Source organism: Hippoglossus hippoglossus, chromosome 6 (genome assembly GCF_009819705.1).
Source record: "Hippoglossus hippoglossus isolate fHipHip1 chromosome 6, fHipHip1.pri, whole genome shotgun sequence".
Lineage (NCBI taxonomy): Eukaryota > Metazoa > Chordata > Actinopteri > Pleuronectiformes > Pleuronectidae > Hippoglossus > Hippoglossus hippoglossus.
The window spans coordinates 11,823,074-11,838,700 of record NC_047156.1 but is presented as its reverse complement, the minus strand read 5'-3'; the positions used below and the strand labels follow the sequence as shown (position 1 = coordinate 11,838,700).

The following is a 15,627-nucleotide window of genomic DNA, read 5'->3' as shown; positions in this document are numbered from 1 at the left end:
ACTCTGTTTTCTCTGTAAAACCTCAACTGTGTTCACTGGAGGTTTTAGTCGAAAGACACGCAGTGAACAAATCTCTTTTCAGTCAAACTCCTTAGACTACAATCACAGTTTGGCAACGAGGAGGCCCAGTCTCTTTCTCCTTTTCAAAACACGTGTGTGTGTGTGTGTGTGTGTGTGTGTGTGTGTGTGTGTGTGTGTGTGTGTGTGTGTGTGTGTGTGTGTGTGTGTGTGTGTGTGTGTGTGAGGGCGAGGGAGAATGAGAAAAGAAAGAAGAGAGGGAAAGTGAGGGGCTCACAACTGAAGCTTAACGAACCAATGACTCGCACTGACTGTTGCTATGGCAGCTGAATGCTTGATAAGTCACTTGTGTTTGAAGGCTTTTAACTCCTTCTTCCCCCAACCTCTCTTTCTTTATTTATTGTGACATTAATCACAATCAAAGCCATATGTTATATCTTTCACGCTGTATAAACATTGTGCGATAAAAAAAACACATGGTTTGTGACCTTTTCACAGGCTTCCTATCTTGCATAATCTGGCATTTGTGTCTGAGTTCAGTGTGATTGGATTGTGAAGTGGATTGTATTGCAATTGGACGGTGCTTTCCCCCCCCATCACCATGGCGATTTAACACCCTGGCAGCCACATGATTTTCGAGTATTCAGGAATGAGGCAGGATTAGGGCTCGTGACTGGAATGTACTTAACATGACACACACATTCGGCACAGTGTTAGCAGCAAACAGGAAAGCTGTGGCAGACAGGAAGTATTCATCAGGATGGTGAGTTCAGAGTTCAGTGGAGTTCCTGTGTGTGAGCGAGTGCGAGCATTTGTTAGTGTGTGTGTGTGTGGGTTTATGAGCAACACTGTATGTGTCTGGGTGATCAGTCAGTATGGTGGGACGCTGTTAACCCCATTAACACCCTATGAGACATGGCTGAATGCCAGAGATGAAGGCCCCAAACACGACTGGGGGTCAGAGGTGAGGTAAGAAAGACTTTCACAGACGACCGGCTGGGTGGAGTCTGGAGGCTGGGAGGAGGACTTCATCCACAGAAATAAAAGTAGGACAGGACGCAAAACATTCCAAGACTGAACGTCTCCAGAGTGTAGTATTCGCTCTGCATTGTTCGTGCTCTTGCAAAAAACAATACTCACTGAATGGAAACAATTTACAGAGGTGACATGACACAGACAGAAAACCAGAGAAAAGATCTTGCGAAAACAATTAAACAATACCTTTAAGATCATTATGTTTAGACACAAGCAAAAGAAAATTAACAAGGTTGTGTAAATTATACTGGTGAATTTATTAATGCTAATTGAGAGGCGAGCCAAAAGCTGTGCAGTCGACACTTGTGTTGTGGTACAGAGATCAGAGGGAGCATCATCTCACCTTCCGGGGCTTGATCTTGTCCTGGTGGTCATACTGAAAGATGCCTTTATAGCTCAGACCCAACCACCAAGGGATCCCCTGCTTGTCCTACAACACACAACAAAAATACCTCAGGAAAAAGTGAGCTTGAGGGTGGGACGGACAGAGAGAAATAAAAACAAAAACAGAAGCAGAGACAGATACAGAAAGAAGTGTACATTAGTTTTTAGCTCCATCCTATTTCCAAATCCCAAGTTGCCTGCTTGCAGGTTCTGAGTGAACAAAAATGTGTGTGGTGCGTGTGTGTGTGTGTGTGAAAAAAAGAAAAGGCAGAGTAGTAAAACTGTACCTTAACAGCATAGTAATGTACTCCATATGTGGGCAGAGACTCTACAATGCTCATATAACTGTGAGGAGCAGAAAGACAGACATGTAAGGGTTACAGAAAACACAACCTTCCATACAGTCGACAAACACAACCACAGACACACACTTACTTTACAATAGCTTGGCCTCTGGACTGCCCGTTGAGCTTCTTGTAATGCTCTGCGACCCGGTCTTCACTGTGAGAGCGCACAATCAGGAGGAAAAAGAGCATTATTAAGGAAGGAGAAGGAAAGCTTGTGCAATGTTCTAGTGGTTTTCTGGATAATGGACTTGTCTCTCACCAGTAGGCCAGGGATGGGTGCTCCTTTAGGGCCTGGGTGGGCAGAGCAGGCAGCTTTTTCAGGTCACACCTGGTTGCATCATTGCTGGAGGAGAGGAAACCACAAGACATGGTCAACACTACTTCTGCGAGAGCAATCGTTTTCTGCTGTAGGCCTTAAGGTTTCATGCAAAAGCTGCCTGAACGACGAACGCTTAAAATATCTAGCATAACAAGCTAAAGCGAAACGGATAATTCTTTCCCAGAACTCTCTCAGAATTGAAATGTTAACTTTGGAAGAATGCGGAGACAGGAACTACGTTTAGTCGAGAGGAATGAATACAGATGTCCTAAATGCTCTGTATTTCCGAAACTGGGAACTATTTCTGAGCAGCTGCAGGGACACTGACAGTTGGAAACAGAGGAGAGAAAAACTGGAACAGAAACACACACGCACACCTTTAAATAAAGGGAGATAAAAACAGGGATGGGAGAGGAAAAAGGTAAAGACAGACACAAAGTAAATTAGATAAAACCACGCAGCGAGCCAAACAGACTTGGCCCTGGATTCAGTTTTCAGACCTCCAATGGCAGTAGGTCTTAATATCCCACTCTAATCCCTCAGCCTCTCCCTGGCATTTGCTAAGGCCCCGGAGGATTGGGGAAAGCCCTGGGAACATGACAACCTATGAGCTAAAGACCTGGAAGAGATCCATCCCGTCCACCCCGCCCAACTGTTCTTCTACGTGTGAATGCAGCTGTGAGAATGGATTGGTCGATATCCATTCAAGTAAGCACCCGATAAGAATATGTGGCTGGCCATAAGGAAACAGCTCTAACAATGACAAAATTAAAACACATTGGAGTGTGAGCACTTTGGCAAGTCTCTACATCACACTGTGAGATGCAGTCTGAAAATTATTCCACACTTTCTATCAATAAATCGTCATAATGAGTATTTTGGAGGAGCAGCAGTGAGAGGTGCATGGAAGAGTGTGACAGTTTATGGTAATGAAGATCTTTACTGAGCGCAGGGTCTACAGTTCTTTAAGAGGCATGTGTGTGGCAGGAAGGGGTAAGGAAAGTGGGAGGAGGTTGAAAAGGAATGTCTCCAGCGTGTGTCACATTTCCAGCCCTCTGTGGGATGCTGTGTTTATTTACTCCTTTCACAGACGGAAATGAGGTCAGAGGTGATGACTGCTCTAGTCTGTTATCTGTGCGATACAACAAAGGGATGAGGGGGATGAGGGATGACACACATTTAAGCCAACATCACACAGATGTACAGTGCGTCTGAAGAGCCACATGTGGGCCGTAGAAGCTCACATGAAACATCTGTGGGCAGCTGTGGCTGAGGGGTAGAGCGGTCGTACTCCAACCAGGTCGGCGGCTCAAATCCCAGCCCATGCCAGAGTGTCCTCGAGCAAGATGCTGGACCCTGAATGGCCCCTCATAGATGTTGAATGCACTAATTGGAGGTCGCTTTGGATAAAAGTGTCAGCTAATTGACGTGTAATGTAATCTACACGACTGTGGAGCTCCGTCTCTACAGGATTTAACTAATATGAGTTTAAGGATGGTTGCTAATGTTTTTCTTAATTCGTGTCAGGAAATCATGAGCTCTGTATTAAACGGGAAGGAAATAACTCTCGGAAATCCATGCTTTTCTCTTGAGCACAGGCTGAAAGCAAGTGAAATAAAGTGGAACAGGGATGGAAAGAAGAGGGATAGAAGGAGGGAGACATGTAAATGAAGCTTGGAAACAAAGACAGTTGTCAGTGATACACCTCGATGCTCAGGGGAGCAGAGGAAAAGACAGACCACTGATATCATCTCTATTGTCCCTCTGTCTGTGTCTGTTCCGCTACTTCTGAATATCAATGTACTAACCCAGCTACTCCCATCACGAGGGCCGAAACAGATGAGACAGAATATGTGTCATAAAGACTGGCAAAGGAGAGAAGTAGCTTGGGCCATCACACATCCATTACACAAACAACTGGTAACAAGATGCCTTGTTTTGAAGTCTGGACCCAAGGCAGCATGCTGGATTTTCAATTAAGAAAACAACAGCAACACAACTAAGAGGATAGAGCTGGGAAAGAGAGTCAGAAAACCAACAGCTCACTTCACGATGCGCTACATCACCACAATGACTGCTACAGAGCTATATATTACTCATGAGTCCTCAGTGTGGTTTCAGTAGCCTTGTGAACGTTACAATCTGTAACTGACCTCTCGCTTTTATGAGACAATGTTCCTTGGTTGGAAAAACTTGATTACCGATTTGATTTCTTGGTGAGTTAATCTGGTACCAGGATGGTCACCTCCTGACCAAACATGAGGTTTATAATAATCATAATAACGGTCATAAATAGTGAGACAAATAGATCACTGCATGCACTGCTGAACAAGAGAACAAGGCGTTTTTCTTTATATATCCCCCCTGGTTACCAAAGGGGATAAGTGTAATATTTATTGATCCCTTTAAATAATTGATGCTTTATTACTGTTGTTCACCATGACCTGTAATCTAAACGCTCCCTGCTACGAGGACAAACACATGTACATTACATGAGATTGATTGCTTGTGTGCTTACCTGGTGAAATCACCTTTGGCCTCCTTTAGAAGAGAAACAGAAAGAGAATATAGTGAGATATAAATGTGTGTTTCTGTTCTGTTTGCAAATGTGAACATGCAGACAGGTCTACTGCCCGATTTTCAGAGAGAAACAGCCTCCATCTGGAGTCAAATCTCAGAGGGAGCAGAGCAGATACCTGATACTGTACATCTGCACACACACACACACACACACAAACCACTCAGTCTATATGTAACATGACCTTGCAGTACTATGGCTAATGGACTGACCTATTCTGAGAAAGGGATAGGAGAGAAAGTGCTGGAAAAGAACAAATATCTTGACACACACACACACACACACACACACACACACACACACACACACACACACACACACACACACACACACACACACACACACACACACACACACACACACACACACACACACACACACACACACTATCTTACTTGTACAATATAGGAAGCCAATTCAAAGACAATGTCACTGTCCACCTCAATAAGCTCCTGAAATGAGAAGAGAAAAGAAAAGACAGAGGACGTGAGTTTAACATTCTGCGTTTGTTGGCATCAAGTTTAAAAAAAAACATACAATATGCTGATGTGGAGAGTAAAAGTAGACGTGTCTCTGATCGTCATCCATTTCTCGAAAATGGGTCGGTAGCTTCTTTCATGTCCCTACCACTCTCCCTCCATGTTTCTTTCTCTCCCTTCTCTAATTTCATGAGGATGGAGCTCAGAGATTAGAGGCAAAGTGATGGGGGGTTGGGAAAGGTTATTTTTAGGGGGTTGAGGGGAGGCACGGATGCTCTGGTTACTGATTACTCAAAAACATCTTCATTTTTTTAGATACAATTTTTGTACGTTTTGAGGCGGATGGAGAAGGAATGAGGCAGAGTGCAGCCATGGTTGATTAAATGTGTCCGTGAGTGTGAGAGATGTTTGGCTGCTTTGACATTTCTTTACCACAGTATGATAATCAGTGTTGGTTTGTATTCACCACATGAACCTTCACATTCGCATGCTTTCATATATACATTTTTGCAGCATTGCGGGGGGGGGGAGGATAAGGGCAGCGAATAGTAGTGGGTCAAGTATGCCAGGAATGTTCCCTTTACAATCCGCCTCTTAATTAGTTGGGAGATCTGACGGCCAGAATGAAACACTAGTCAGTGCAAACCCTCCCTGGGTGGTACACTCACAGGCTCCCTAAAATCATCACACACTGTGTGCTTTTGTACTTTATGCCCACAGCAGAGAATCTAAATGTTTCTCATTAATTATACCAACAAATCCTCATCTGCTATGTTGTATCTGCACAACAGGTTTACTTAAAATACGTGGTATCGCTGTCCCTCTGGGATCCTCATCTCTCAGTGGAGCTACGAGGGAGATTATTTGTGCCTCACACTTTTTTCAGCTGATGTTCTTATCAGGAGATGTGAGATAAATGACCAGATTGGGATCAGGTATTTTCTTCAAGGACATTTTACCAGAGCTGCTGGTGGGGATGATCCAGATACCTTCTGTTTGTGGGACAGTTTTATCTCTGATTACTTGGCTACATTGTCACTGTTCTTCAAGTTTCAGCAATCTTGCTAACGGACACATTGATACATGTACTTGCATGTGGTGTTTCAACTGAGTCTATAAGCTTAACCTGAAGCCTCTGACGGACACTTAGGTTTGTTTGACTATTTCACAATGTTAGATGAACAAGAAACCTCTATATTATAAGTAACATGTTAGCTCTGTGTTCATTTCATTCATGGATAATGTACAATTGTAAAATTTACTGGACCTGATTTAGAGGAAACTCGCCACCAGTTTCCGCACAGAAAATAATTTGATGTCTTTTGATATCATCATTTTCTACAAGTTTATATTTTATGGATAATTATGTTTCCTTTGGGCCACATACGCCCTCCTCTGGACATAACAAATAACTGCATGACACTGTCCACCAAACTTCAGCAAGGCAGTTAAAGTAATGACTTGTTGGTAAGTTATTAAGTTATTAAAGCACTTCTAGTAGAACATGAACTAGATAACTGATTAAGACTCAATTTGAACAAACATAAAATCAGCTGTCTCTGAGAGGGATGTTTTAAGTCAATTGCTAAATGCACAATATACATCTCTAGGCTCTATTCGTCAAATACTTGTGTGTCCTTTTTTGCGTTTGGATTTTATTGTTCTGCAGCTTGCTGTTTGTCTCTGCTTACTGCTTACTACCAGTGCCATTTTAACAGCCCAAATAAATATGCCTCAACACTGACGAATGGCAGTGAATGTTTCAATTGATTCAATAGCTGCTGGAGTGTCGTGCAGTGCATTGCATGATGGGTAATAGCTGATACAAATGGTTCACATTTTCTGCATCACCCAATCAGTGTGGAGCGCCGCAGTCCAAGATGGCCCCATGGGGCATCTCTTCATTTAGAAGCAGAAATAGGGCTGATGAAGTGGCATGTTAGTGACGGTGCAGAGCCCGATACTCAACATAATCACAGCGTTACAGCCCAGAAGCAAATCCTTTTTATAGATACTAAATTTCGAAGAATCTCAACGGCTCAATGGAACTCTGGACTAAACACTATATTTGACCATTATCACAAATAAACTGTACTGGGAATATATAGCACCTTATGACAAGAAATCAATGCATTTACCTTGTAGATGATGGACTTTGCATTAAGAAAGAAAAGCTCAATAGTGGCATTGTCCTTCAGGTAGGATATACTCTCTATGTAGAATCTGAAAACACAGAAAGAAAAACCTCAATATATCTGCAACAGTAAAGGAAACAATGACAGTGGTTGACCTTGAGTACAATGATAAATCTTGTTAATCCCATAAGGACGATTAGTGATGTACAATGTGTTTGCTTCACAAATAGAAATAAGAACAGATTTAACATGCAGGCTATAACTGTGCAGATGTGACAGAAATAGTGCAATGACTAAAGTGACCAGAGGGGGGCACACCATACCAAAGGTTGATCTGAAGTGCATCCTCCTCTCACTTCCACTTTAAACCAGTTCGCTCTCTCACCATGGTGCCAGTCCATGATACACTATTAGTTTGTGAGAGCGTCCACAATGTGATTGTGCACGCGCATGTGCAAAAACAAACTCACATACACACACACACACTCACCGGCGGATAGAATGTGCACATGATGCACTGGACACATTGTTTACTGCTCTGCTTCATCAGCAGTGATTCCACATGCACGTACAGTACACACACACACACACACACACACACACACACACACACACTGGAGAGAGAGAGAGAAGCACAGTAACCCACTTCTGGCAGAGTGGTGAGCAGGGAACTAACATAATAATGCAGTCTAAATTTAGCTCATGAATGCATGCAGAGCCAGAGGGGAGCTTGGATGATACAGTAGGAAGCTGCTCACTGTTAGCTCCACTCTGGTGGAAACGTATATCAAAAAGATGCTATACGGTGCAGATGCTCTCATGTGTCCCCTGACATATCTTTTCTAGCTCCCTTATCGTGCATTGTGCATTAAATTACACAGGAAAGTCACATGTATCCACACACACGATAAACACTCTCAGTATGACTTGATAAATCTCTGTGAAGAGGTCATAATGTGACCCAAGCACATGTTCTTATGAACACACTTGAATGAATGTGCTCCTCTGTGTGCATGAGAGTGTGTGTAGGTATTGAGTGAAAGAGATTGTAGGGGGATCAATATTGGAGGGCGTAAATCGCGTTACCCATTGAGCTGCAAGAGAGAATGAGGAACCTTGTCAATATTCAGTGTGAACATTTAATTAAAGCCACTGTGTTGATGAGACATACACACGCTGCCAGCACAGCAGCAAGCATGCAAAAAGACACCCACTGAATCAGCAGGCGGTGGGCATCTGCCTGGCATTTGCTAGTAACACACTAATACCACACAAGCATGCAAATACATGACGTGCACGCACCTGCAGAAAGACACTCACACACACCTACACCCAGAAGACCTGTCATTGTGCTAATGAAACCAATATGCAGGGACTGATAATGGATTCAGGCCTGACATTTGGGCTGATTGTTGTTCCTATTGAATGCTGAATGTATGTATCTCTTAAGCCACGTTTAAACAGCTTGTTGGAGGTGGGAATGTTGCACCTTTATGCCACCTTAATATTCTGTATAAAAGGAATGAAAACAAAATGGTAGGATGACGTTTTTTTCTTTTTTTATACCAGTAACTGAGGTAATCACAGAGCTGGATCGCTATATGTGTAAAAGGGCAAGCTGGTGGGACTCGGACACACCATCCCTCCGATTCAGGGAACAGCGGCATGCTATGTAAAATCAAACACGGGAGAAGAATAAGCACAAGCTTGTTCGGGTCAGTAAAAGCAGCATAATGGAGAGTCTTCTTAATGACTATATTACAGGACCTCTGTGTAAAAGGGGGATTTAGAAGTATGGTGGTGTGTGCGAACAGAGCGAGGGGGGTGGGAGTAGCAGTGGTGCAGTCAGTGTGACATTTGGAGAGATTGAGGTTAGAGATTGGGCTGAACTGCAGGAGAGAGGGGGGGGGGGGGGCGCTAAAGCCTCCAAATGATGTTAAAGTTCATGATGTCACAGCGCTGCTACCAACATCCTCAAACACCTATTAGTCTATGCAAATACACACACACTGACCCCCACCCTGACCGCCCCACCACCATTACAGACACAAACACACAGTTGTTTAATATGGTTCTATGGCTGACCTAAGATAAAGACAGGGGCAATTACATAAGTCAGTACCAGACGTCATCAGTGTAACTCATCTGAAAGGTTGGAAATGGCCAAAAAAGGAGTAATACCAACTATATATATACTGTATTCATCTCACCATTACATTACCCACAAAATAGAATGAACAATGGGTGTATGTGCTACACATGATTTCTGTACGGCCGACTCATTGTGGCATTATTTGAGCCGTGTTGTAAATGTCAGCTGGAAATGACTGCTCACTCACATTGTTTGGAAGCGTTAATGCTTGTCACGTTGTCATGTGCGTTGCTAACCAAGTTCTAGTCCCTAGGGTGTGTATGACATCATCGAGATATGTTGGGGACAGAGAACATCCGCTGGACCCGAAACAAAGCCTTGTCTTTCCCTTTCAGGGTCTCACTGAAAGTCCCTGTGTGTGCGTGCGAGTGAATCTGTGATTGTGTGTTCTGGGGCAGGAGTGGGTTGGGAGGGCTGAGCGTTTTCATTTGAGGCTAAGAAAGATCCGAAAATCTCTTCTTAGGTCAGGTGCCTTTTTCTTTTTTTTTCAAAAGCCTATTCAAGCACCCACACATGCAAACAACAAAAAAACACACACAAGCATACACTCTGTATTTGTGTCACATAAACGTAAATGATCCAGGACCTGTGTGTGAGTCAAGAGTGTTTTATATGAGTGGAGTCATTGTATGACGAGTACAAAAGGCTGGGAGAGGAGTGTGGGATTGTGTTCATTACTCTGTCACAACAGGTCATAGAAATGTTGGCTTTTAACTGAGGACCTGATTTTAAGGAGCGTATAAGCTGCATATCAGAAATGATCTCCATCCATACTGAATGACCATTCATTTAGTCATGCATGTGCGGGTGTGAACAGGAAGCAGATTGTCTGCTCTGCAGTTGGTTGCTCAGTTGAAGAAAATATAACAATGAGAAACAGTGATGATGAGAAGTGAGACCAGGGATTTCTTTGCTTGGACCAATGACAAGGTGAATGAGTAAATGAAAGTAGGGGTTAGCAAAGCTTTGCATTCCCCGCTAGCATTGGAGTCATGACCATTGAGACCCAATCAGGAAATAAATGTGGGTAACAGCGTCATAGTTTTCGTGGCCCTGTTCAGACGTGGTATTGACATCTGTCCTGAGAGATCTGATCACAAGTAAACAGCATTAGGTACAGTATATGTTCACACCACATCAAAATACGTCCTGAATGTGTCTCCAGCAACTCCAATTGTTTGATTCATTGAGAAACTGTTGCAGGTCAGAGGACGATCCCTATGGAGCCCTGTTCACAGAGCTAAAAGAATGTGGCCGCATGAGTCTCAGCTCCGAATGTGGTTTGAGTGATCAAATCTCAGGATGTATTCAGTGTTCAAATCTCTACTTAACACTGTCCACTTGTGATCGGTTCACTCAGGATGGAGGTTAATACCAGGTCTGAAAGTGATCAGTTTTTGCCGCTCTACACTAAAATGCAACCTAGAAGTTTTCAAAATAAAATGAAGCCAGCAGCGTTTCCAAAAGTAGTAAATGCCAGTTATGTTTTAAAACTAAAATATACTGGTGTGGGCGTGGCCTAATACAGCAACAGTAATAATTAGAGCCCACTGAAAGGACATCATCATATTTGGTTTTAAACACAAGGATATTTTCAACCCTATTCAGCATAAACATTACAGTATTACAAGTGAACCATCTACATTTGACTGTAGCTGTTGTTTGTTTCATTGTGTCAACATACAAATGTACAGCTCTGGCTTAAACAAGAAATGATACGACTTCTCTTCCTATGGGGAAGCATTCTGCCACCTTGTTTGGAGTATGGCACTTTGCCGTGAAGCCATGGGATGGGATTTGCATGCACAGCATACTGATGAGGTCTCAGTGGCTCATGATTGGCTGAGAGGCCCTGTGGCGGGAGTTAAACACTGGGGGTCAAAGCAATTTCATAGGGGCTTGTCATAACTAACCTTGTTAATCTGTTCCCATTACCAAATGACTGCATGTGCGTTTACACAAATACACACCGACACACTCTCTCCATCTTTCTGTCTCTCTCCCACACACATTCAAACACCATCTATGATTAGATGATATGTGTACATGTGGTGATTTAGTTACTGAAGAAAAGAAAAGACTCACCTGACACAAAAGTAGAGTACAATAGGACCAGTTTTCTTGGGAAACTCATGTTCTAATACCCTGCGGTCCAACTGCAGCCAACTAAAATGGCCCCTGATGAGACAAAGGAAGAAAAAGAATCAGTGCTTTCATCCAGATATGTCTGAATCACAACAACAAGGTTATACAAAAAATATTTCCTCCTCAATACTCTCTATTTTTGTTTTTGTGTAACCATTCATTCCCTTCCCTTCAATTCCCCCCATTTCTCTGCCCCTCCTTTAATTTCTCTCTCCCCTCTCCAACAGAGGAAAATTGCAGAGACAGCTTGTCACCCTGGTAACCCTGCATGGTATCCTGAGCAACTGAGCAACATCTCTCTCCAAGTCGCCCTCCTTCTGTCTCTTCCTCCATTTTTCCTCCCTCCATACAGTCTCTTTGACCACTGAGCACTCAGAGCTGAGGCGTCTGCTCTCCACGGGCACACCTTACAAATCCACACGCCGTAGAATTAGCCCTGGGGGACTAAGACTGCAACGCTGATATTGCTTTGCTGGACTGACACTGGCTACAGAATGTTTCACAGCTGTGTAAATGCCACAGAGCAAAGGCCATTCTTGCTTGACATCAGCAGATCCACGAGATGAAACAAAAATAGAGAGATGGAGGTGGTGGAAATGTTTGCCTGTATGTAAATCATTCGTATGCCTGCACGACTTGTTCTGGGCTATCATGCTGTGGTGCTTATATCCTTCTAGGTCACAAAACACAGTCAAGCTAATTTGAATGTCAGTTTTGCATTTCAAGCACAGTTCTCAAAACAAGCCTCCTGGCAGACACGGCCCTTACAACCTTTTGCTAGCCCAGAGCAAGACAATCATAGCCTCATCCAAACATCACGACGCGTTACAACCCTTTACCTTTTATCTGTAAGTGAAAAACAAGTAAAAAGCACAGGATATATGCCAGGGAGGTGAGATAAAAGAGAATATTTTTACATCAAACAGCCATTTCATACCTAAATCAGGCTGCAACAAACAATTTAGGTCAATAGCACCACACTGAAAATTCCTAAGGACAAAAACAGGACAAAAATAAAAAAATAAATATATATAAATATATTTTACATTAGTCTTTTGTGCAGTATTTAGATTTCTTCATTAATGCAACAAAGGTCAATTATGGGCACTGGCAGTTTAAGAGGTCGTAGTGGAACAGTCACATTATGTGGAAACATTTTAAATTATAAACCCGAAACAGAAGGCAATTACACGTGCCTGTGTCTTTTTTAAGTAACTGAATATTAAGCCTGCTATTCCACATTATGTCTGACAGAGAATCCTCCTCAGCTTCGGTTTCTCTAACTCTGTCTATAATGACAGCAGCGCTGATGGAGGTGTCAGTGACACTGCAAGAAACCAAGACTGGTTTTGTGAGATTAAAGAAACACATCGAAATGTCTCTGTGAACTCCACTCTAGTGATCTTTTTTCCTTTGTTTACCAGGGGCAGCAGTGACAAACCCATTCCAGCAAACAAGATAAATTAAAGGAACAGTTCTGGGCTATTGAGAGACATCTTGTGCACTGCAGTTTTTAAACTCACGTTTCGTCTGTGTATGCGATTCCAAAGTACTCCTTCTCCTTGAGGTTGAAGTGAGAGGCCACGAGATCCAGCAAATCCTTTGCCATCAGCTTGGGCTGCAAAGAGACAGACATGTTAGAATTGCTCTATTTATTTTGATTGCATGTATCTGTTATTACTTGTCTTGTGTGAGTGTAGTGGTTTATCACACTGCAGTTTAATTGGAACAAGTACATGTGGTGGAGTTTTAATGTATTCTTTCAGCTATTGATTTAACGCAATGACTAAGCATTCTGACAAACACCAGGGAAAAGAGCAAGAGAGGAGGGGATAAATGAGAGAGAGCCTGCGAGAAAGATGGATGGAGTGTGGGGATGTTGCTGACAGTGCAGGTACCCTGCCCTTCCCCTCCCTCTCTCCTTTCCAACTCTCTGACCCACACCTCTACTGCAGAGTCATGGCTCTGGGCTGAATGACGGTACTGCAGGGAGAGGGCTGTGCAGCTAGCACAAGAGCTCGCTAGCTAGTTAATGTTGTGGAATACTGTCCGTTCTATATAGTGTAGGTGACGACAGGCTCCATTCATCACATCGCTCAGAGCATCTCAAAGCAGAGGCCAGGGACTGCTGCCATATGCTGCTGGTTTGTGACATCCTGAGTAGCAACACGCCCCACCCTGAGGTTAACCATGGGTGTGCCTCACTGCCTACATTTTCATTACACACACACACACACACACACACACACACACACACACACACACACACACACACACACACACACACACACACACACACACACACACACACACACACACACACACACACACAAAATCTACATGCATATTTGCACAGACAAGCCCAAATACCGAATGCATACAGCCCTATCACAACAAGTAAGAGAAACACATGTGGTGAGGAAAACATACTGTGTGCAAACAAATACAAACACACACACAGACAGACAGTGGAGGGTGTGGTGTGTGTTTAAATGATGGAGTTTTTCAATAAGAATATAAAGCAAGGTCATAGAGCACTCCTGTAGAACACACACACGCACACACACACACAGCTACAGTTTAGTGCTATATTGCGTACATTCTTAATAATCTTTCCCCCAGGGTCCTGAGCTGTGTGCTCACTTCACAGCTACAACTTTAGTGACAGAAGCTAGAAGAGCTATTTAAAGAGAAGGAGGTGATGTCATGCAGACAGCAAGCGCGCACACACACACACACACACACACACACACACACACACACACACACACACACACACACACACACACACACACACACACACACACACACACACACACACACACACACACACACACGCACGCACGCACACACATACATGCATCTCCAGTGACCTAGATCTCATATAAGCACGACGCCTACAGTGATCCTGCTGCACAAAAAGGCACTGGAGAGAGCAGAAGTGATAGAGCGAGCTGGAGGGGGAGCGAACATATAGGTTGATTGTGTCTTATGACATTTGAATGTATCCGACTTATAAAACAGATGATGTTGAACAAAACAGGGCTACTGTGCTCAATGATTTTGTCGCTATGTCCCTTTGACGTATCTCTGCTACAGTCAAATACATATTTGGAGTAAGAATAATGACAAAGACAAGGATCAAGAACATGATAGGTTTGTAATTATTCTATGTTTACATTTACTTGGATATATCACGAGAAGTGATTATAGAGCTGACCATAACAGTGTTTAAAGTCCTGATCTGTCTCACTCTGAGCAAAGTGGTAGTCACATCCCCAAAAGCTCTTACTGGCTCTGTTGTTTCTCCAAATGGGACAGCAGCCATTCACGAGAGCAACACAAGACCTCTTTGAAGTGCTCAAAACATTTTAGATGTGGAAATTTTAGGTCTAGTAACAGGCAATCTTTATAGCATTAGTAGTAATACGTGTTTTGGTTCAGTCTGGGGCACGTTGCAGTGGTGGTCTCTTATTACCACGAAGCAGCAGTCAGCTGCCTTGGCAACACTATCAATTAAACAACATCATCTGTGCCGCCAAGGCATAACAAACAATGAGGTGGCGGACAGGGACAGAAAACCCTTTCAAAGATGATATGAAGATAAAACCAGAATTAGCACCTCATGGTCGTATCCCTGAGTCAACCAGTCATGTTACAGGAAATATGGTGACAGTCCCTTCTGTTCCTGAGTTATGTGGTTTTCAAAGAGTTTCTGAATAACATTGTGATATCACGGTGAAGTTGACCTTTGACATTTTGCATATTGAATGTCTTCACCTCATAATTTCCTCCAATGAGACATTTATCTGAAAATTTGACATAATTAGCCCATTAATTCTTGAGTTATGGCCAACAGTGTGTTCTGTGACCTTGACCTTTGACCGTAAATTTGTAATCAGGTCATCCTTGAATCCTAGAGGACGTCTGTGGCAGATGTACTTCCTTCTGTCTGTTCCCAAGAATGTCACCTCGACTGTAACCTCCAAAATCTAATCAGTTTATTCTTGAGTGCAAGTTTGTGCCAAATTTGAA

General features: G+C 43.1%; 1 protein-coding gene across 1 annotated transcript in view; it reads right to left on the bottom strand.

The window, feature by feature from the left end:
* frmd4a (FERM domain containing 4A) overlaps positions 1 to 15,627 on the bottom strand; it is a 65,727-nt gene that overhangs the window by 18,080 nt on the left and 32,020 nt on the right. The window contains 9 exon segments of the mRNA XM_034587197.1: positions 1,397 to 1,483; positions 1,725 to 1,782; positions 1,873 to 1,938; positions 2,044 to 2,127; positions 4,622 to 4,644; positions 5,077 to 5,133; positions 7,299 to 7,383; positions 11,533 to 11,625; positions 13,116 to 13,210. Coding sequence (XP_034443088.1) covers positions 1,397 to 1,483; positions 1,725 to 1,782; positions 1,873 to 1,938; positions 2,044 to 2,127; positions 4,622 to 4,644; positions 5,077 to 5,133; positions 7,299 to 7,383; positions 11,533 to 11,625; positions 13,116 to 13,210 — 648 coding nt within the window.